The following is a 21,880-nucleotide window of genomic DNA, read 5'->3' on the forward strand; positions in this document are numbered from 1 at the left end:
CATAGATACTCATCCCAGAATGTCAAGAATTCTACAAGAATTCAACAATTGCAAAGTTTAGGAATTGTATTTTATTCACTGTTTCATGGAGTTTGTACTATAATCTTTACAATCACATAAAATGTAATCCAAGGGAAGAATATAGTCTTATGAATATATTTTTTACTATTCTGTTATAATACATCTCAATCCTGCTAAATTCTGCATCATTTTTATTAGGGTCATCTGTGGAATCAATTGTACTCTGTTGCAATGTAGTATATTCTTTCTAAAAAAATTTTTTTCATTTTATAGTCTCAAATAAAACTTTTAAGTTATTAAAACTGTATCAAATGCCTGGGCCCAAGCAGTGATTACAATCCCAGCAAGTCACATGTTTCAGTTAACCAGACATTACTTTCATGGAAGCCAAAATCATGCATCGTAATCAAGATATCGAGATATACAAAATACTAAAACTGTAATTCAGAATGACAAATTAATTTTCTTTTTTTTGTATTTTGAATTTCTAGAAAGAGCATTAGCATACTAAATTACCATATTTTTTATTTGTTTATTTTAAATACAACATAAGTATCTTTATGGTTAGTTAACCCCAATATGTATAGAATAAACCATCACTTTGGCTGCTGGCACATTTTCAGCGCAGTTGATCCTTCACAATTTTGGATCTGTATGGTGTCCAAGTCAGTAATCTCGACTGATATCTCAGCAAAATCCTTCAGGTCCAAATATACCCATGGATGGTCATACTCACTCTTCTTCCTGGTGCTAATTACCAGCCACTATACACACACTAACCAAATCACTCTTTCTATGCCCCATGTTCCTGTAGCTACATGTCGCTTCAGCTTTTTAGTACATTTGTAATACATTTGCACTTTCTGATGCATTAAAGACTAAACATCCAATCAAAATCCATAAATTCTCACACATACAGTATGCAAGATGGTAATGCACAAATTGTTGTCCGTAGATGTTTTAAGCAGCCACGCTTTGTTGAGTTAGCTGAATTTGTTATACCTCTTGTAAGGTCTAAGGGCTCCAAATAGAGAATGTCATAATTACTAGACACCCCTGTGATTTTTACTAATGCGTCAAGCAAAGACTATAGATGTCTTGAACTAGGGCAATGTGCTTCTAAATATTTGTCATCTCACTGTCAAATTACTTAGGTACTCTGTAAGGTTATCTCTAGACAGTGGTAATTGCATCAAGTCTGGAAAATACCTGGTTGGTATTTGCTGGTGAGAAAAATAAATTACTAACAAAGGCATATACAGTTAGGTCCAGAAATATTTGGACAGTGGCACAATTTTTGCGAGTTGGGCTCTGCATGCCACCACATTGGATTTGAAATGAAACCTCTACAACAGAATTCAAGTGCAGATTGTAACGTTTAATTTGAAGGTTTGAACAAAAATATCTGATAGAAATTGTAGGAATTGTACACATTACAAACACTCCACATTTTAGGAGGTCAAAAGTAATTGGACAAATAAACCAAACCCAAACAAAATATTTTTATTTTCAATATTTTGTTGCGAATCCTTTGGAGGCAATCACTGCCTTAAGTCTGGAACCCATGGACATCACCAAACGCTGGGTTTCCTCCTTCTTAATGCTTTGCCAGGCCTTTACAGCCGCAGCCTTCAGGTCTTGCTTGTTTGTGGGTCTTTCCGTCTTAAGTCTGGATTTGAGCAAGTGAAATGCATGCTCAATTGGGTTAAGATCTGGTGATTGACTTGGCCATTGCAGAATGTTCCACTTTTTTGCACTCATGAACTCCTGGGTAGCTTTGGCTGTATGCTTGGGGTCATTGTCCATCTGTACTATGAAGCGCCGTCCGATCAACTTTGCGGCATTTGGCTGAATCTGGGCTGAAAGTATATCCAGGTACACTTCAGAATTCATCCGGCTACTCTTGTCTGCTGTTATGTCATCAATAAACACAAGTGACCCAGTGCCATTGAAAGCCATGCATGCCCATGCCATCACGTTGCCTCCACCATGTTTTACAGAGGATGTGGTGTGCCTTGGATCATGTGCCGTTCCCTTTCTTCTCCAAACTTTTTTCTTCCCATCATTCTGGTACAGGTTAATCTTTGTCTCATCTGTCCATAGAATACTTTTCCAGAACTGAGCTGGCTTCATGAGGTGTTTTTCAGCAAATTTAACTCTGGCCTGTCTATTTTTGGAATTGATGAATGGTTTGCATCTAGATGTGAACCCTTTGTATTTACTTTCATGGAGTCTTCTCTTTACTGTTGACTTAGAGACAGATACACCTACTTCACTGAGAGTGTTCTGGACTTCAGTTGATGTTGTGAACGGGTTCTTCTTCACCAAAGAAAGTATGCGGCGATCATCCACCACTGTTGTCATCCGTGGACGCCCAGGCCTTTTTGAGTTCCCAAGCTCACCAGTCAATTCCTTTTTTCTCAGAATGTACCCGACTGTTGATTTTGCTACTCCAAGCATGTCTGCTATCTCTCTGATGGATTTTTTCTTTTTTTTAAGCCTCAGGATGTTCTGCTTCACCTCAATTGAGAGTTCCTTAGACCGCATGTTGTCTGGTCACAGGAACAGCTTCCAAATGCAAAACCACACACCTGTAATCAACCCCAGACCTTTTAACTACTTGATTGATTACAGGTTCACGAGGGAGACACCTTCAGAGTTAATTGCAGCCCTTAGAGTCCCTTGTCCAATTACTTTTGGTCCCTTGAAAAAGAGGAGGCTATGCATTACAGAGCTATGATTCCTAAACCCTTTCTCCGATTTGGATGTGAAAACTCTCATATTGCAGCTGGGAGTGTGCACTTTCAGCCCATATTATATATATAATTGTATTTCTGAACATGTTTTTGTAAACAGCTAAAATAACAAAACTTGTGTCACTGTCCAAATATTTCTGGCCCTGACTGTATATATTTTGGTAACTGTCTGGTGTTGTCCACTGAATCCCACCTTGTACAATAATGCCCCCTGAGTTTCTGCAACTATATTGATAATGGCCCCTGAGTCCCCCACAAGTTTTAATACTACCCCTGAGTCTCTCTACATAGTGTAATAATGACCCTGGATCCTGCATATTCTAATAATGTATGCTCAATCCCGTCCATAAAGAGTAATAATGGCCACTGAATCTCCCTCACATATTCTAATATTGCCTATGTAGTTCCAGCACAAACAATAAAAATGGCCAATTAGTGCACCCCATATATTCTAATAATGCCTGGTGAGTAGTGAAGGGTAGACTCGCAAATACCCGGGATCGGTGGGTGCAACTGGGTAAAAAAATGATTGATCCCGAATATCTACCTGGATGCCAATCCCCATATAAGTCTATGGGGACCTGAATCAGGCGCTTAAAAATGGTGGTAGAAAGGATAGAGGGACTAGAGCAAGCGCTTTATACTTACCAGTCTCCGTATGGCTGTAACTCTACTTTCAGACTGCTCACTCTACTTCCAGAGCCGCTCATTAACCTCATACATATGCACTGCTTCCCCCACCCATCGACAGTCCCGGCGTGATTGGTTGCAGTCAGACAGCGCTCCCACTCTATGTGACAGTGTGTCAGACTGCAAGCAATCAGAGGTGCTGTGTGAGTGCCTAGACTGATGTAAAAATAAATAAATAAAAAAATTGGTTTGGGGTCCCTCCATATTATGATACCCATCACAGACAAAGCATACGGCTACAGGCTGCAGACTTCAGCCATGTGGGCTTATCTTGGCTGTGTATCAAAATAAAAACCACATTCAGCTTTTTTTTTAAATTTAAACAAATAATTTTATAAACTGGTCTGGTCTCCCACAATTTTGATAGCCAGCCATGCTAAAGCTGAGAGCTGGGAGCTGGTATTCTCTGGCTGCGGAGGCCCATTGTTATTGGCAGCCCCTAGCGTAAAAGTAGCAGCCTGCAGCCACCCAGAATTGTTGCATACATTAGATGCAATAAATCCGGAACTTTATCTGGCTTATCCTGATTGCCCTGGTGCAGTGACGATCGGGTTAATAAGGGGTTAATAACAGCTCCCAGCTGCCACTAAGCACTATTTTAGTAATGGGTGGAGTCTATGAGACCCCCCCCACTACTAGTCTGTAAGTGAAAAGAAATAAACAAATATCAAAATATTCCTTTATTTGAAATAACATACAAAACTCGCCACCCTCTGTCATCCCTTTATTAACCCCCAAAACACCCAGGTCCGATGTAATCCACACGAGGTCCCACGATGATTCCAGCTCTGCTACATCTGAAGTGAAAGCGCGGGGCATAAAACATGACCGCCCACAGTAAGCTTCAGGCAGAGAATGAGCTGCAGCGGTGAGGGGTGACATCACTCAGGATATTTGCAGTCACAGCTGGAGATTCCCATGGTCCTCCACTCGTGATCGCAGAAGCAGAGTTACAGCCGTGCGGAGACTGGTAAGTATAAAATGCTTGCTTTATTCTTATGTTCTTTGATTTTTTTTTTTATTACCTGGGTGGCTGGACCCGAATCATTACCCAGAGTTCCCTGAGAACTGTAGGCCCAGGGTTGGTGCTTGGGCTCTTTTGAACCCGTGGGGATCCGGACTTTTACAGTCTGGGTCCACCCATCACTACTGCTGAGTCCTTCCGTAGCAACTAAATATGACCCCCTGAATTCCTCCCACAAATATTAAGAATGACCCAATGAATCTCAAACATAACGAGTCCCCTCTGAGTTCTTCTATAAAAAAAAGTTAAAATTCACCAGAAAATTAAGAAAAAAATCAGATATAAATATACCCACCTAATTTCTAGATCCTGGACACAGCATGCTGATGTGAATAAAATTACATGGTGATGTCATCATGCCAGGTGCGCAAAGACTCTTACATCCTGTGCTTGTCCTTGCCTTTCTGCAGACTGCAGGACTAGAGTGACCTGTGGCTGACAGAACAGAGTGTTAGGGCAGTGAGGTCATGGCTTCCAACACTACCACAGAGTTTAACTGTATAAGTATGCTATCCATGCCGAAACAGTTAAGAGTCAATTGCTTTGTGTGGGCACACATGTGGGAGTGGGCCCAGATGACTCTCCCCGTTGCCCCTTTAATAGCTATGATACTGGCTGAACACTAGGCATCACATGAAGATACTTTCAGCCTGACCCTGCTGACATCTTTACTTATATGAAACTGACATAGTTATTTTCTTGTAGACATCAGGCCTTGCAGTAGCCAGCCCTGTCTAAATGGAGGGACATGTGTGGAAGGAACCAACCAATACAAATGTAACTGTCCTCAAGAATGGAGAGGAACCAACTGCCAGAATAAAACACCTACAGGTATAGGATATTTTTATATGAGAGCATTTAGGAGCTGTGGAACACTTTCCAGTCCTCGGCCATCTCTGGTAATGCAGCTGAGTAAAATACAGGTGACTATTAATAATCTGCAATACCAGGCATAAGCTAATGGACAAGAGCTGTTTCTACAATGAAGTAGCCATGTTTTTCTAAACTTACACAATCTCTTTTTAAATATTTTTTTTTCTTTCAACTCATTTAGCACCATCTGATTCACCAGTGAATGATGCTGCATTAAGCCGCAAAGTCAGCTGCACCAGAATAGATCACACTCAGCACTGTAGCTGTGATCCTGGCTTCCAGATGAGCGGTACTACAGAAAATAGTTTATGTCAAGGTAAGTAAAACATTTTAAAATATCTACATAATAAAGAGCAAATTCAAGCAAAAAAGTCTAGCTGTACACACAGTGTCAGAGGAGAAAAAATGTATACCATATTTTTCGCTTTATAAGATGCACTTTTCCTCCCAAAAATTTGGGAGGAAAATGGGGGGTGCGTCTTATAATGCGAATATAGCGGTACCTGCTGATAAAAAGCCAGGAAATATGCAGGGTGGGGACTCGTGCATTGCGTCTGAGCAGCAAATCTATCTATCTATCTAGCGGATGTTCGATTGAGTACCAAGCAGATTCGCCCATTACTAGCTATTATGACTGTGATTATCATAATTTTACAGTTGACAGAGAATGCAACTAATGTTTTTGTTTCAGATTTATGGGTTACAGACATATATCACTTAGAATCTCAATGCATACCGCCCAACTGTCCCGGATTCAGCGGGACTGTCCCGATTTGGGAGCTCACTCCCGCTGTCCTGCTGCTCCCCTCAGTGCAGTGAATAAATTAACTCAAGAAGAGCAGTGCATAAATTAAATTCTCATCTGCTTTGATTTCATAGGACAGTGCGAGAACTCATGAACTTGTGAGCTCTTTGTCCATAGGCAGCAGCTCTACCATAGAGCCACTGACCGTATTGAGGAGCATAAGAGGATTTGCTAATCTTGACCTGTGTTGCTGGCTGAGCAGCCAGAAGTAAATTATTCAGCTTTTCTGTTCTTCAAAAGTTGGGAGGTATGTTAATGGTTTAATGGGGTATAGCAATATGTCCATAAAAATGTTGGCTGTCTTTGATTTATGAATAAGCTGACCAGAAAAATAAAACATCAGACTGGTAATCCAGGTGCAGGTAAAGAAAGCAGAAGGAGGCTGTAGTACTCCATGAGCATTACAGCCATTTCAAATACTTGATTGTTGGGGGAACTGAAAGGCAGATCCCCACCAATTAGAAATGAATGGCTTAGTCTAAGGATAGGTCATCAATAATTCAATTGTGAAAAAAAGCCTATTAGGTTTAAGCTACTATATAAAGGTTGCCTGTCATCACATATGAAAAACACATGCATTGTAGTTATTTTTCTTATAATATACAGTAGGACTGCATACTATAAAATGCACTACTGACTGCGGAGATAAGTCAAGGTGTTTAGCATTTCTGAATATGTATTTTCTTGTAGATGTTAATGAATGTGAACTGTACAAAACAGAAGGAATAACCCGGCTTTGTGTACATGCTTGCATCAACACTCCTGGATCTTACCGGTGTGCCTGCCCTGCAGGCTATAAGCTCCTTGGTGATGGTAAAAATTGTGAAGGTAAGAGCAGTGCAAATAATGTGTGCTTATGGGCATGGCTAGCACTATAGCAGGCCAAGAGCCGAAGCAGAGCTAAAAACTGTTAAAACGGCTCCCAAGGTAAATGATTGAGTGTGAAGGTGGAGACGGAGGAGAAGATAAAAAGATACTGTATGGCAGGGGTCTCAAGCTCAGCCAGGTAAATGGGCTGCACACAGAAAAAAAATGATTATGACGGGCCGTGTTCTTTGTGAGACAACATGATGTTTTAAGTGATACCATTATTTTTCTATATTATTTTTTTGATCATTTTTTTATTTTTATGACATGTTTTTTATTTTTTTTTAATGGTGGTTATCATATGGGTTATAGTATAGATCTTGTGACGCCCCTGGACTATCAGGTCATCACAGGGTACTGCACAAACTGCCCTTCCGTGCAGTATTACAAGTCCCTCATGATTCTGGGTCCCTATCTTATGGTGTTGCCTCCAACAGCAAATCAAATCCTAGATACACACTGCACCACACCCACCAGGCACACCAGTGGACAGCTTGAGTGGAATAGAGTCGCCCACTTGGGGGGTCAGGGAGGGGAGGTGAGTAGTGTAGTCTGTAGTCAGTTAGGAAGTAGCCCTCGAGCTGTGAGGAACTGAGAGGAGGTTGGGAGTAGTGGCTCCTAAGAGAGGCAGTCTAGGTTGCAGACGGTGGTCTGGACCTAGAGGAGTCGGACCCCCGGTCGCAGGGGATTGTGGCTAGGTGACTGAACCTGTCAAGGAGGATGGTCAGCAGCCTGGCACTGTCACCGGTCAGGGACCGAAGGCACGGCGGGGTACACGGACCCTAGGTTGGGGAAAAGTTTCAGGCAACCCGGCAATTAACCTAAGGAGATCGGAGCCTTTATGATCTGTTCCCACCTGCTCCAGAATCGGGGCACTAGCGCAACGACGGGGATAGGGCCTTCCAAACAAACGGTCCAGAAAAACACAAGCGTGAGCCTTGAGAGCAGGCTCCCACACTTAGCCACAGTGGGGAGCGGGGAGCGGGGCCCGGCAACTTTCAGACTACTGGGCCATAATGTTAAAGTTAAACTTAGTGCCAGGAGGCAGGTCACGGATCACCAGGCAACACTATAGGGAACGGGACCTGGATGAGCTCCCCTCAAGTGGCAGCGATACCCCGAGATAATATTACTTGTAATGTAATAATGTCCCCTGTCCTGTAATAATGTCTCTTGTCCTGTAATAATGGTCACCGTCCTGATATAATAGTCCCCCATTCTGTAATAATGTCCCTTACCTTATAATATTGGTCCCCATCCTATAATAATGTCCCCAATCCTGTAATAATGCAACTGTCATGTAAAAATGTCCCCCATGCTGTAATAATGTCCCCTATCCTGTAATAATGGTCTCGATCTTGTAACAATGTACCTCATCCTGGTCTCCATCCTGTAATAATGTCATCCATCCTGTAATAATATCCTTTTCCTGTAATAATGTCCTTTGTTCTGTAATAATGGTCCTCATCTTCTAGTAAAATCCCTAACCTGGTCCCCTTCTTGAATTAATGTCCCCATACTTGTCCCCTTATTGAAACAATGTCTCAATGTTTGTCCCCTTCTTGCAGTAATGTCCCCGTCTGGTAACAATGTCCCCAATTCTCCATTCTTTAAATACGCAGTACACTAAAGTTCCATTGTTTTTTATGTGATGTACAGTATATGTTCCATCCCTAGCATCTGATGCTACAGATCCAGTGTCTCCTATGTGATGTAAATGTTCCAACCCTAACATCTTCTATGTGAAGAAGAGGCTGCAGCCCCACGTTCTCCTATATAATGTATATACAGAATTCTTGGTGCCTCCGATGTTATGTATATACACCAGTTCCAATGTCTCCTATGTGATGTGAATGAAGTAGTCTCAGTGTTCCCAATGTGATGAATACTGCAGACCTATCACTGCTTGAGTTCTATAAATGTAACATGAGCATTGATGACTTTTCCGACTCTAAAAAGACATGCATCCCAGCAGCATTCACATCAGTATGACTAAATTCCCCACCTAACCAGTCATGTACACCGGTGGGAAACAGTGTCAGTTTCCCCAGGACCGTTGCAGTCGGAGTGTAGAGCCCTAGGTTAGGGGACGCTTCAAGCTCACCTAATAAATCTACCGGGAAAGAAAATTTCACGTTTCTTCACCCACTACAGTGTCTTGGGCACAGCAGCACAGAGAGCCTTAGAATTAAGAATAAAGGCCGCTTTACACACTGCGATATTGGTACCGATATCGCCATCGTGCGTACCTGCCCCCATCGGTTGTGCGATACAGGCAAATCTCTGCCGGTGTCGCACAACATCGCCCGGACACGTCACACTACTTACTAGAGATGAGCGAACCGGTCCCGGTTCGGCTCGAGGTCGGTTCGCCGAACGGAGGTCCCGTTCGAGTTCGGCTCGTCGAACGTTCGACGAACCGAACTCGAACTGCATAGGAAACAATGGCAGGCAATCACAAACACAGAAAAACACCTAGAAAACACCCTCAAAGGTGTCCAAAAGGTGACAAACAACTCACAACACATGGGAAAGTGACAAGGACATATACTCATGCGAAAACAAAAGCGCTGGACAAGGAAAAAGAGGAGGACACACAGATATATGAGTATATGCAAGGAAACATCGATTCCATTATTGTGCAACTTGAGCCCTGCTCATTTTAGGCTTCCAATCTGGATAAATTGCCTGAGCTCGCCACGTACGCCTTGGGGATCTTGTCGTGTCCTGCAGCCAGCGTTCTCTCGGAACCTGTCTTCAGTGCTGCTGGGGGTCTGCTGGCAGATAAGCACACGTGTCTGTCCACTGACAATGTGGACATGGCTCTCAGAGGACTTTTCTTCCCCTGGGTCAGCCAGGGGAGGCGAAATGCACGTGTATTTTTGAGAGTGCTTCATGCAAAGCATCTTTTTCATTTTGAAAAGGGGGGTCAAGTGATGTCAGTCAAGTGCGGTGTGTGTGGCCCAATTAGTGGCAACGAGGGAGACTGTGGTTGGAGTCCCCTCGCTTTTGAAAAAAGAACCAAGATGAACAAGTCTTGGCTCTCAGAGGACTTTTCTTCCCCTGGGTCAGCCAGGGGACGGGAAAGGCACGCGTATTTTTGAGAGTGCTTCATGCAAAGCATCTTTTTCATTTTGAAAAGGGGCATCAACTGATGTCAGTCAAGTGGGGTGTGTGTGGCCTAATTAGTGGCAACGAGTGAGACTGTGGTTGGAGTCCCCTCGCTGTGTTTCTAAAAGAACCAAAATGAACAAATCATGGCTCTCAGAGGACTTTTCTTCCCCTGGGTCAGCCAGGGGACGGGAAAGGCACGCGCATTTTTGAGAGTGCTTCACGCAAAGCATCTTTTTCTTTTTCAAAAGGGGGCTCAACCGATGCCAGTCAAGTGGGGTGTGTGTGGCCCAGTTAGTGGCAACGAGGGAGACTGTGGTTGGAGTCCCCTCGCTGTGTTTCTAAAAGAACCAAGATGAACAAGTCATGGCTCTCAGAGGACTTTTCTTCCCCTGGGTCAGCCAGGGGACGGGAAAGGCACGCGTATTTTTGAGAGTGCTTCATGCAAAGCATCTTTTTCTTTTTCAAAAGGGGGCTCAACCGATGCCAGTCAAGTGGGGTGTGTGTGGCCCAGTTAGTGGCAACGAGGGAGACTGTGGTTGGAGTCCCCTCGCTGTGTTTCTAAAAGAACCAAGATGAACAAGTCATGGCTCTCAGAGGACTTTTCTTCCCCTGGGTCAGCCAGGGGACGGGAAAGGCACGCATATTTTTGAGAGTGCTTCATGCAAAGCATCTTTTTCATTTTGAAAAGGGGCATCAACTGATGTCAGTCAAGTGGGGTGTGTGTGGCCCAATTAGTGGCAACGAGGGAGACTGTGGTTGGAGTCCCCTCGCTGTGTTTCTAAAAGAACCAAGATGAACAAGTCATGGCTCTCAGAGGACTTTTCTTCCCCTGGGTCAGCCAGGGGACGGGAAAGGCACGCGTATTTTTGAGAGTGCTTCATGCAAAGCATCTTTTTCTTTTTCAAAAGGGGGCTCAACCGATGCCAGTCAAGTGGGGTGTGTGTGGCCCAGTTAGTGGCAACGAGGGAGACTGTGGTTGGAGTCCCCTCGCTGTGTTTCTAAAAGAACCAAGATGAACAAGTCATGGCTCTCAGAGGACTTTTCTTCCCCTGGGTCAGCCAGGGGACGGGAAAGGCACGCGTATTTTTGAGAGTGCTTCATGCAAAGCATCTTTTTCATTTTGAAAAGGGGCATCAACTGATGTCAGTCAAGTGGGGTGTGTGTGGCCCAATTAGTGGCAACGAGGGAGACTGTGGTTGGAGTCCCCTCGCTGTGTTTCTAAAAGAACCAAGATGAACAAGTCATGGCTCTCAGAGGACTTTTCTTCCCCTGGGTCAGCCAGGGGACGGGAAAGGCACGCGTATTTCTGAGAGTGCTTCATGCAAAGCATCTTTTTCTTTTTCAAAAGGGGGCTCAACCGATGCCAGTCAAGTGGGGTGTGTGTGGCCCAGTTAGTGGAAACGAGGGAGACTGTGGTTGGAGTCCCCGCGCTGTGTTTTAATGCTTTTAGAAGGGCATGACATGGCTTAGAGGTTGACTTTCAGCATCTGGAAACTGTTGGCTACCAAAATGCTGCCTTTCCAACCTTTTTAACCAAGGATTTTCGAGACCTTATGCCCATCGCAGTGCCCCAAGAGCCGATGCCCAGGCGCCACTCCTTCTCCAACAAAGGTGTGCACGCGCTACACCAGCATGTCGCACTAAACATCACTGATTCCTTGAGAAACTCTGTGTGACAGGGTGCTTTTCACCACAGATAATTGGCCCAGTAAGCATGGACAGGGGCGTTACATGTCGCTGACTGGGCAATGGGTTACTGTGGGGAGAGATGGAGAAGGGTCTGCTGTACAAGTCTTGCCGTCCCCACGAGTTGTTTCAATCCTTCTTCTGTATGTAGAAGTTAATACACTGCTTCTGCCTCTTCAACCTCGTGTGGGTCCTCCACCTTGGCGCAAACCCTGTGTGGTCAGGCCACCCTTCCTTGTAACTGCGCACAAGGACTACCACACACCTCCTTACTATGCTGGCAGCAGAGCTCAATGCCATCAGGCGGTCAAAGTTTTACTTTGAAATGTATGGGAAATGTGAGTCACACCGCTGAGAAGTTGTGGACGGTTAGCTCTGGAGACCGAGTTTCATCAATGGTTGTCTCCACTCAACCAGCAGCCAGGGAAGGCCGGGTGCGACAATGATGCAAACATGGGTGCGGCCCTTCGCTGTGACAATGTGACACACGTGCCTTGTGTGGTTCACGTGTTGAACCTGGTTGTCCAGCAATTTTTAAAGCACTATCCTGGCCCACATGGCCTTCTGCAGAGAGCACGGTGTAACGCCTTGCTTGATCCACACACTCAGATGGGCTGTAAATGATAGGCTAGAGGGAAGCCACTCACCAAGCAGGACCCCTAGAACCCTGAAACCCTTTAACCCCTATACAGGGATTAGGAATTGCACAGGGCCCAAGGTGATTAATACCTGTGGAAGGCTGCAGTTCCAGAGAATAGTAGTCAGGCAGGGTCAAAACATTAATTGAGGAACAGGAACAGAATGGGACGGCCAGGACTTAATCAGAAAACAAGCAGAGGTGAAATGCGGATCGGCCAACAAGGTACATAAACAGCAAGCAGGAAAAGTAGTCAGGTAACAAGCACACAAAATCATAAAACTGAACTGGGGGTAAAAGCAGAGCTATGTCTGGCAGTGGTCTGCAGACAGGATGGGCATAAAAAAGGGTGTGGTGTCTTCCCATTGGTTGTAGCTGAATGATGGTATTTCATCTGTGAGATACCCACCAGCTACATTCAGCCAGAGATTCTGCATCTGTCAAGGTAATGCAGCCCAGTGGGTGAGCATAACCTGCGTCCACCTGCGCCGCTGGCATCGACTCCTCTCCCATCATCAGCACTATTCATGAAAGGAACACGTTGTCACCTGGCGACCGGAGTACAAATTGACGGAGCGGACTCCGTTGGTGACTTAACAGCCGTGTGCGGCAATGATGCAAACCTGGCTGCGGGCCATCGTCAGGGCAATGTGACACACGTGCCTTGTATGGCTCACGTGTTGAACCTAATTCTCCAGCAATTTTTAAAACACCATCACGGCCTACATGGCCTTGTGCAGCGTGCACGTTCGCTATGTGCTCACTTCCATCGTGCGCACACAGCAGCTCAACAACTTTCGTCACTACAGAAGTCTTTAGGTCTGGTGGTTAAACGCCTGAAATGCGATGTGCCCACACGCAGGAATTTGAATCTGCACATGTTGCAGCGTTTGTGGCAGCACCGCCGAACCCTGCTGCAATACGTTATGACATATAGCCTGGGATAACTTGATCCAGAGGTGGTGCAGATCACGCTGCTGGAGTGGTGTCAGATCAAGGATCTATGCACCCTGCTACACAGTTTACAAATGTCGACGAAGATGTTTAGCACTGGTAATGTCATTCTCAGCGTGACAATTCTGGTCATCTACATGATGGAGCACACTGTAATTATTATTCGGAGTCAGGTGTTGGGACAAGAGGAAGGGGAGGAAGTACAGGAGGAGTCATATGCGGAAGGGATAACAAGATCTACGAGGTCCAGATGGTCAGCGGCACCTATGCGGCAGTCATGGTGAGGGAGAGGGATTAACAAGGGCACATAGTATCAGCAAAAAGTGTTGAGGAAGGTGCAGGAGCCCATGAAGAAATGGAGGACGAACTGGCGATGGGCATGGAAGACTCAGCAGATGAGTGAGAGCTTGCTCACATTTCGGTTGTGCGAGGTTGTGGGGAGAGGGTAGAGGAAGGAGGCACGATTCTCACGTCTCTGCCACCAACACACCAAGGACTTGGTCCTCCTGGATGCACAAGACACATGAGCGCCTTCTTGCTGCACTACCTACAACATGGATTGTACGAATTCAAAGTAATCCAGAATACTGGGTTGCCACACTGTTAGATCCCCGGTACAAGACAAAATTTGGCAAAATAATTCCTGCCATAGAAATGGACGCACGTATACAGGAGTATCTGCAGAAGGTGGTACGCAATCTTAGATCTGCTTTTCCACTAAACACCAGTGCTGCACAGAGTGAATCTCAACGCTTTGTCATGGATAGGAGGAAATGGTCTTTTACTTGTCCACATCTGAGGGACCGAGGGCTGGCTGCTGTGCTGAGATGGTGTCGAGTACGGTGTCCCTGCAGAGTTGCACTTTTGGTCATATACCAAAATGAGTTGAAAAGGACAGATGCTGGTGGAAAGGGGAACAGGTGTGTTGGAAAGGGGAAAAAGTTTTGGTCCGTGGATTTGGTGGTTAAGCAACAGTAACATTTGCTGAAGAAACACCATCTGTTACAGTGGGACTGGCAGATTTGGATAAAGTGGTATATACTATGTTACCGCTATATAACGAAAATTAATAAGAAAAGAAAGAGAAAGGTATATATCCCCATCAGCAGTCAGTGTCCACCGTGCTCCCAGTTGGAAAAGGAGAGGTTGGCAACTGGAAGGTTTGGTGGAGGATACAGAGCTGTGTGGCTATGAAACTAATAGTAGCCTGAACCGAGTTAGACGCCATTCGGATCTGTAGACTGGGAGCCCTGTTAGCGTCACAGGGTCCACATGCCCACCCAGCCCAGGAACTCCCTGTTAACAACACAGGGGCCATTGAGTACGCTGACCGTGTGCGTAGGGGCACACCTGTGGACAGCAGGCGCATCAGCAGCAGCAGGCCTGTTAATGCCACTGGGCTGCACAAGCAGGACTGGTAGGACAGGAGCTGGCCTTAACCGTTCTGCGTTACCAACTGTGGTGGTGGCCTGCATCGACACCCTATCCTTGCCTACCTCTGGCCTAAAGCCGCAATGGGTTCAACACATGGAGGTGTGCTCTTTCGGAGCATAATAGAAGACTGCGCACCTCCTTGTTGGCTCCAGCCCCTTTTATAACCTGGGTCCGCCCCAAACCAGGGTGAACCACAATGCACCTCCTGGAGACAAAAGTAGAGTGACACGTCATGAGTGGCATAACTAGCGTCCTATTTGGAAACGCAACTTCAATGATGACCTCATGGCTGCCATGACCCAAACACCTCACCAGTCATCGTCTGACCATCAATAATGCGGTGACAAGTCATAGGGGTGGGCCTCTGCAAGCCATTTGGGAGGACACCTGATGCCCTGTGGTCTATATGGGACCCCCACATCAGGGGCAGGGCCAAAGAGTTTATTACCGGACATAGTCTCTGATGCAGTAAGTGCCTGAGCATGCTCAGTAGCATGAAATACAGTCTCTGAAAAAAGACTATCAGCTTTAGCATGGTGTCTAGGCACAAAACAGGACTTAGACCCGGCACGGAATGCAAGCACCTGTGCAAAGAGGCTTTTCACACTTAGTGTGGGAGCATGCGCTGTATCCCGAAATGAAGACTTAGCGTCAGGAATGGCACAGTCAGGCTGAGCATACTCACTAGGCGAAACACTGAAATTAGGCTGCAGCTGGGGTAAATCGGCACACGCATGCGCACTAGCTGCCTCTCCACACTTAGACGTGGAGGGTAAATTGCTCTTGGAGATGCTGTTTATGAACATAAGGAAAAGCTAAAGGAAGCCTGACTTTCTATCCCTCCGAATTATCAAATGCAGCAATGAATTCCCTGAGTTTGCTATAACATTAGTGTAGCAAAATGTGCATGAGGGTGTCATGTAGAGGTGCTATAAATAGCTTGGCACCAGTGGGGCACTAATGGAATACAACAGCCAGTTCTATGATGCCACTAAATGGCAGTATTTTTTGCTATCATTATAGCTTATTAAAAACAGAGCAGGAGGGTGTCCTGCACAGGTGCTAGAAATAGCTTGGCACCAGTGGGGCACTAATGGAATACAACAGCCAGTTCTATGATGCCACTAAATGGCAGTATTTTTTGCTATCATCATAGCTTATTAAAAACAGAGCAGGAGGGTGTCCTGCACAGGTGCTAGAAATAGCTTGGCACCAGTGGGGCACTAATGGAGTACAACAGCCACTTCTTGTATGCCACTAGGTACACTGACTGTTTGCTAGTATAATGGCTTAGTTAAAAAAAGTTTGAGTGTGCAATGCAGGCAGAGGTGCTGCAAATATCTTTACAATAGTGTGAATAGACAAAAGTACAATAGCCACGTTTAGGATGCCACTAGGTACACTGACTGTTTGCTAGTATAATGGCTTAGTTAAAAAAAGTTGGAGTGTGCAATGCAGGCAGACGTGCTGCAAATATCTTTACAATAGTGTGAATAGACAAAAGTACAATAGCCACGTTTAGGATGCCACTAGGTACACTGACTGTTTGCTAGTATAATGGCTTAGTTAAGAAAAGTTGGAGTGTGCAATGCAGGCAGACGTGCTGCAAATATCTTTACAATAGTGTGAATAGACAAAAGTACAATAGCCACGTTTAGGATGCCACTAGGTACACTGACTGTTTGCTAGTATAATGGCTTAGTTAAGAAAAGTTGGAGTGTGCAATGCAGGCAGACGTGCTGCAAATATCTTTACAATAGTGTGAATAGACAAAAGTACAATAGCCACGTTTAGGATGCCACTAGGTACACTGACTGTTTGCTAGTATAATGGCTTAGTTAAAAAAAGTTGGAGTGTGCAATGCAGGCAGACGTGCTGCAAATATCTTTACAATAGTGTGAATAGACAAAAGTACAATAGCCACGTTTAGGATGCCACTAGGTACACTGACTGTTTGCTAGTATAATGGCTTAGTTAAAAAGAGTTAGAGTGTGCAATGCAGGCAGACGTGCTGCAAATATCTTTACAATAGTGTGAATAGACAAAAGTACAATAGCCACGTTTAGGATGCCACTAGGTACACTGACTGTTTGCTAGTATAATGGCTTAGTTAAGAAAAGTTGGAGTGTGCAATGCAGGCAGACGTGCTGCAAATATCTTTACAATAGTGTGAATAGACAAAAGTACAATAGCCACGTTTAGGATGCCACTAGGTACACTGACTGTTTGCTAGTATAATGGCTTAGTTAAAAAAAGTTGGAGTGTGCAATGCAGGCAGACGTGCTGCAAATATCTTTACAATAGTGTGAATAGACAAAAGTACAATAGCCACGTTTAGGATGCCACTAGGTACACTGACTGTTTGCTAGTATAATGGCTTAGTTAAAAAGAGTTAGAGTGTGCAATGCAGGCAGACGTGCTGCAAATATCTTTACAATAGTGTGAATAGACAAAAGTACAATAGCCACGTTTAGGATGCCACTAGGTACACTGACTGTTTGCTAGTATAATGGCTTAGTTAAAAAGAGTTGGAGTGTGCAATGCAGGCAGACGTGCTGCAAATATCTTTGCACTACAGTGACTACACAAAAGTCCAATAGCCACGTTTAGGATGCCACTAGGTACACTGACTGTTTGCTAGCATAATGGCTTAGTTAAAAAGAGTTGGAGTGTGCAGAGGACAGGCGGGTACAGTGCCAGGATTGTGGGGCTCTGGGTAGAGGAATGGAAGCCTGCCTTTCTATTCTCTCCTAATGGTGAAATGCAGCGACGAAATCCCTGACCTTGGCTACACAGACGCTGTCTCTGTTTTCAGGACCTGTCACCTATGGATCTGACCCTACCGGTTTGAGCCCTTAAAAGGACTGATAGAAAGTGCTCTCCCTAAGCTGTCTAACGCTGTGTATGGAGCGCATACAGCTGTATCGGCGATAGGACTCAGGAGGACGGAGCTGCGACAGTGATGTCTGACACCAAAGACGCAGAAGAGATAATGGCGTCCTGGAGGAAAATGTCCGGTTTTATAATGCAGGGACATGTGACATGGACATCCTATCACACATGCCGTTGCTTCTCTGGCTAAAAGTCCACTTAGCTGTGTGTGTGTCTGGGATTGGCTGACATGCTGGCCCGCCCCACTACACACGCGCGCTTAGGGAAGGAAGACAAGGAAAAAAAAAAAAAATGGCCATTATAGAAACAGCAGTGATCTGAAGGCGCTGTTCACGCACACTATACACTGAAATGTCATAATAGTGTGATTCACAGAGTGACTTACACTATTACAGCGGAAACCAAGCTAGGAATTAGCTGGTTTTTTGCTGCTAGAACCGTTCTCGAACGTTTCTAGAACTATCGAGCTTTTGCAAAAAGCTCGAGTTCTAGTTCGATCTAGAACAGGCCCCAAAATCACTCGAGCCTAGAACTGGAGAACCTCGAACCGCGCTCAACTCTACTACTTACCTTCCCTGCGACGTCGCTGTAACCGGCGAACCGCCTCCTTTCTAAGGGGGCGGTTCGTTCAGCGTCACAGCAACGTCACAGCAGCGTCACTGAACCGCCGCCCAATAGAAGCGGAGGGGCAGAGATGAGCGGGACAAACATCCCACCCACCTCCTTCCTTCCGCATTGTGGCCGGGACGCAGGTAAGGTGAGGTTCCTCGTTCCTGCGGTGTCACACGGAGCGATGTGTGCTGCCGCAGGACCGAGGAACAACTTAGTTACTGCTGCAGTAACGATATTTGAGAATGGACTTTCATGTCGCCGATGAGCGATTTTGCACGTTTTTGCGACGATGCAAAATCGCTCATAGGTGTCACACGCAACGGCATCGCTACAGTGGCCGGATGTGCTTCACAAAATCCGTGATGTGTAGCGTGTAAAGCCCGCTTTAGATCCAGCCCACTACAGGTTCGCGCTGCCTGCGAACGGACCGCGAATTTTTACACAAAGGAAGGGAACCCCAAGCAGCTTCAAGCCACAGGGACCCACCAACAACAGAACGTATAGCGGAAGAGCCCGCCAGTTACAATACCGGCACCAGGATCTGAAAGTTCGGGATCGCCTGGAGCCCATGTTGGTGGAGACCGTCACCCAGTGGGCAGAAAGGGCAATCAGTGAGTAAACAACTTGAACCGCAGCCCCTATATCATCTGTTTATTTGCTGTCGCCCTGTGCCTCAGCGCCACCATCACTACGACCACCATCATCCTCCCTGGGGCCTAGCTCTGCTTGCGGAAGGCTGAAACATCTTAGCTGCAGTGAGAGCGACTCCCTCTCATAGCCACACACCGCAAGTGGCGTCATAAACTTCATTTAATTGCAAATACACCTTCTATCATCACCATCATCATTTCCCCTTCATTTATTAAAAGACACCGCTAGGGTCACAGAGCCGAGCACCGCCACCACTGACATCACTGGACTAGACCGGCCCGGTTCTGAGTGCCCCCGGCCCTGGAGTGGGCATGTCACTTTGGCATCACAAACAGGATTATCGTGCCCGATACCACTGAGTACTGTGTGCCTTGTATTGACTTTATTAAACTTTGAATTAAGCCGCCATTAATATGCCACAGAAATTAAACTGTGTCATACAGAGAGTGGTTGAAAAAGAGTGCGAAGATAAGCCCCGCTCCGTGTTCTGGCGAGCACTGATGAGTACTGTGTGCTAATGGAGTGGACTGATTAAAATCGACACCGTGGCGGCCAGTGAAAATAACGGTCGCCATATGCAGGGCAGAGGTCAGACAAGCTGGACCCGCCTCAACTCCGCCCCAGGAAGGGGAGAGATCCTGACAGAGCAGTGAAAGGTGGATCGGTGGTGAGCACTCCAGACAAGAGATGGCAAACGGTAACCTGGATGACCGGGATGACCTGGATAGCAGCAAGGGAGCGACCAACCTCCCCGATTCACTGGGAGGTGCCCTGGGCCTGCAACCAGTCCCGGACCTGAGCTTCCTGGTCGAGTAGGTGAGGCAGCTGGGGCAGCGGTTGCTGAGGCTCAAAGCCGCTACCGAGCAGCAAGCAGCTGAGGCGGATATGGCAGAACCGGGGCATGCGCCAGCAAACCAGGCGGGGTCCAGCGCCACAGGAGGAGAGGCATCCCCAGCTGTAGTGGCAGAGACCGGTGAGCAGACGACCCCAGCAACCCCGCAAAGCCCGGACACCCTAGTGGGGCCCCTTCCCAGTCCTCCAGCTCAAGTACCCGACGCAGCACCGTCCCACCTCCCATGGGATGACTTACTGGTCAGCGAGAGTGGGCTGGCAACTCCACTGAGGCCCTTCCCAACCCAGACAGCCACCGAAATCTCCTGTAGGCAGCAACTGATTCAGTACCAGGCGGAGCGGGAGCATCGGGAAACCCTGCAGGAGGAAATGGAAGCCAGCAACCTGGCAGCCAAACAGAGGCTGCGCAAGGCCAGATGATCTGACCATGGCCCAGTGAGACAGGGCCAAGTGATAGATTTCAACCTGGAGAGGGGGTGGGGTTTTATCCGTGAACCGGGACTGCGCAGAGATGATTTTGCTTTGTGTCCCAGAGGGATATTGAGGCCTACCTGCAAAGAGGTCACCAGGGCCGGGATGTATTCCCAGGTGATATAGTCTAATGCACCTGTCAAATGGGTGCCCGCGGGTGGAACGCCCTGGACATACATGTTAACTGGGAGGATGCACCTTACAAACAGAGAAAATACACAGGACCAGGGGTTGCATGTTGGCCAATTGATCAATTATATCAACGTCTAAGTTTATAATTAACAGCAACCATGACTACATATTAATGCTGGACAAGTCGCAAAGAACAGCGTGAAAACCAAGAAGAAACCGACCAAACGTCCAATTGATGTGAAAACAGATTTTTTATTATTATTGATCAGTGCAAGGTGGACATACAGATAAAAGTTATTTTAAAAAAAGCACAACAACCAGGAAAGACCAGCAGTGTGACAATTGCCCATATAAATCCCCAGACTAATACAGGCACCATATGTATAATGGCAATAAGCAAAGGAAGGGTATTAATGGGTTGAATGGGATAGAAAATGTGATCAAAAACACATAATTAAGTTATTTAAGGAATTATTCCCATAAATCAAAACCGCTACGGACTGCTCATTATTAGGCATGTATTAACTGCATAGCAGCCAAACATACAGAAGTGGCAATCGATAAAACGCCACATCAAAAGCAACCTTCTCAAGGATAATATCCAATTGCCTAAGTAAAGATTATTATTATACTGGTGCCGGTACAGTCACATATAGGGCCACGTGGGAAGATAAGCACGATCCGTTGCTTAATGGGTGAATATTACCAGATGTAAGCTAATACTATATAGCAAGATAATGTCTACACTTACCACGTGTGTGTCAAAAGTTATAACCAGCCGGAATTTCCGCCTACCCGACGGCCGTTTCGGCAAACCGCCTTCGTCAGGGGGGTGTGAGAGCAGCCGCATGAAAATCACGCCCATCTCGTTGCCGGAGGACACAGGTACGGTGTTGTTTGTCGTTCCTGGGGTGTCACACATAGCGATTTTGCACTTTCCCTTTTGGTTTGGGCCCTGATAAATCTACACCCATGTATGAAATTATTTCCACACAATGACACTGGCTTATTTTTTCAACTCACTTAAGTGGAGTGAATTTAAAAATAAAAGAAAATCTCTATATGGTCAGATACACCTAGTTACTATTTACATAACATATATCAGGAGTACATTCAGTTGTGGAACTAGGTCTATTAGGTCTATTACCGTATTTTCCAGCGTGTAAGACGACTTTTTAACCCCTGAAAATCTTCTCAAAAGTCGGGGGTCATCTTATATGCCGAGTGTCGTCTTATAGAGCGTATAATTAGGTACCGTATTTTTTGGATTATAAGATGCACTTTTGCTCCCAAAGATTTCGGAGAAAAATGAGGGGTGAATCTTAAAATCCAAATGTAGCTTACGGGGAGAGGGGTCAAAGAAGGCAGGGGCAATGCTATGTGGTGTGCTGTTGGAGCTACTCTGCTTT

The 21,880-nt window shown here is 45.8% G+C and overlaps 1 protein-coding gene across 1 annotated transcript in view; it reads left to right on the top strand.

Annotated features, from left to right (window-relative positions):
* The window catches only part of FBLN7 (fibulin 7), a 217,850-nt gene that overhangs the window by 151,840 nt on the left and 44,130 nt on the right, over positions 1 to 21,880 (top strand). The window contains exons 4-6 of the mRNA XM_075339591.1: positions 5,197 to 5,322; positions 5,546 to 5,680; positions 6,860 to 6,997. Of these exons, the coding sequence (XP_075195706.1) occupies positions 5,197 to 5,322; positions 5,546 to 5,680; positions 6,860 to 6,997 (399 nt within the window). The remainder of the gene's footprint in view (positions 1 to 5,196; positions 5,323 to 5,545; positions 5,681 to 6,859; positions 6,998 to 21,880) is intronic.

The sequence above is a fragment of the Anomaloglossus baeobatrachus genome, chromosome 3 (genome assembly GCF_048569485.1).
Source record: "Anomaloglossus baeobatrachus isolate aAnoBae1 chromosome 3, aAnoBae1.hap1, whole genome shotgun sequence".
Classification (NCBI taxonomy): domain Eukaryota; kingdom Metazoa; phylum Chordata; class Amphibia; order Anura; family Aromobatidae; genus Anomaloglossus; species Anomaloglossus baeobatrachus.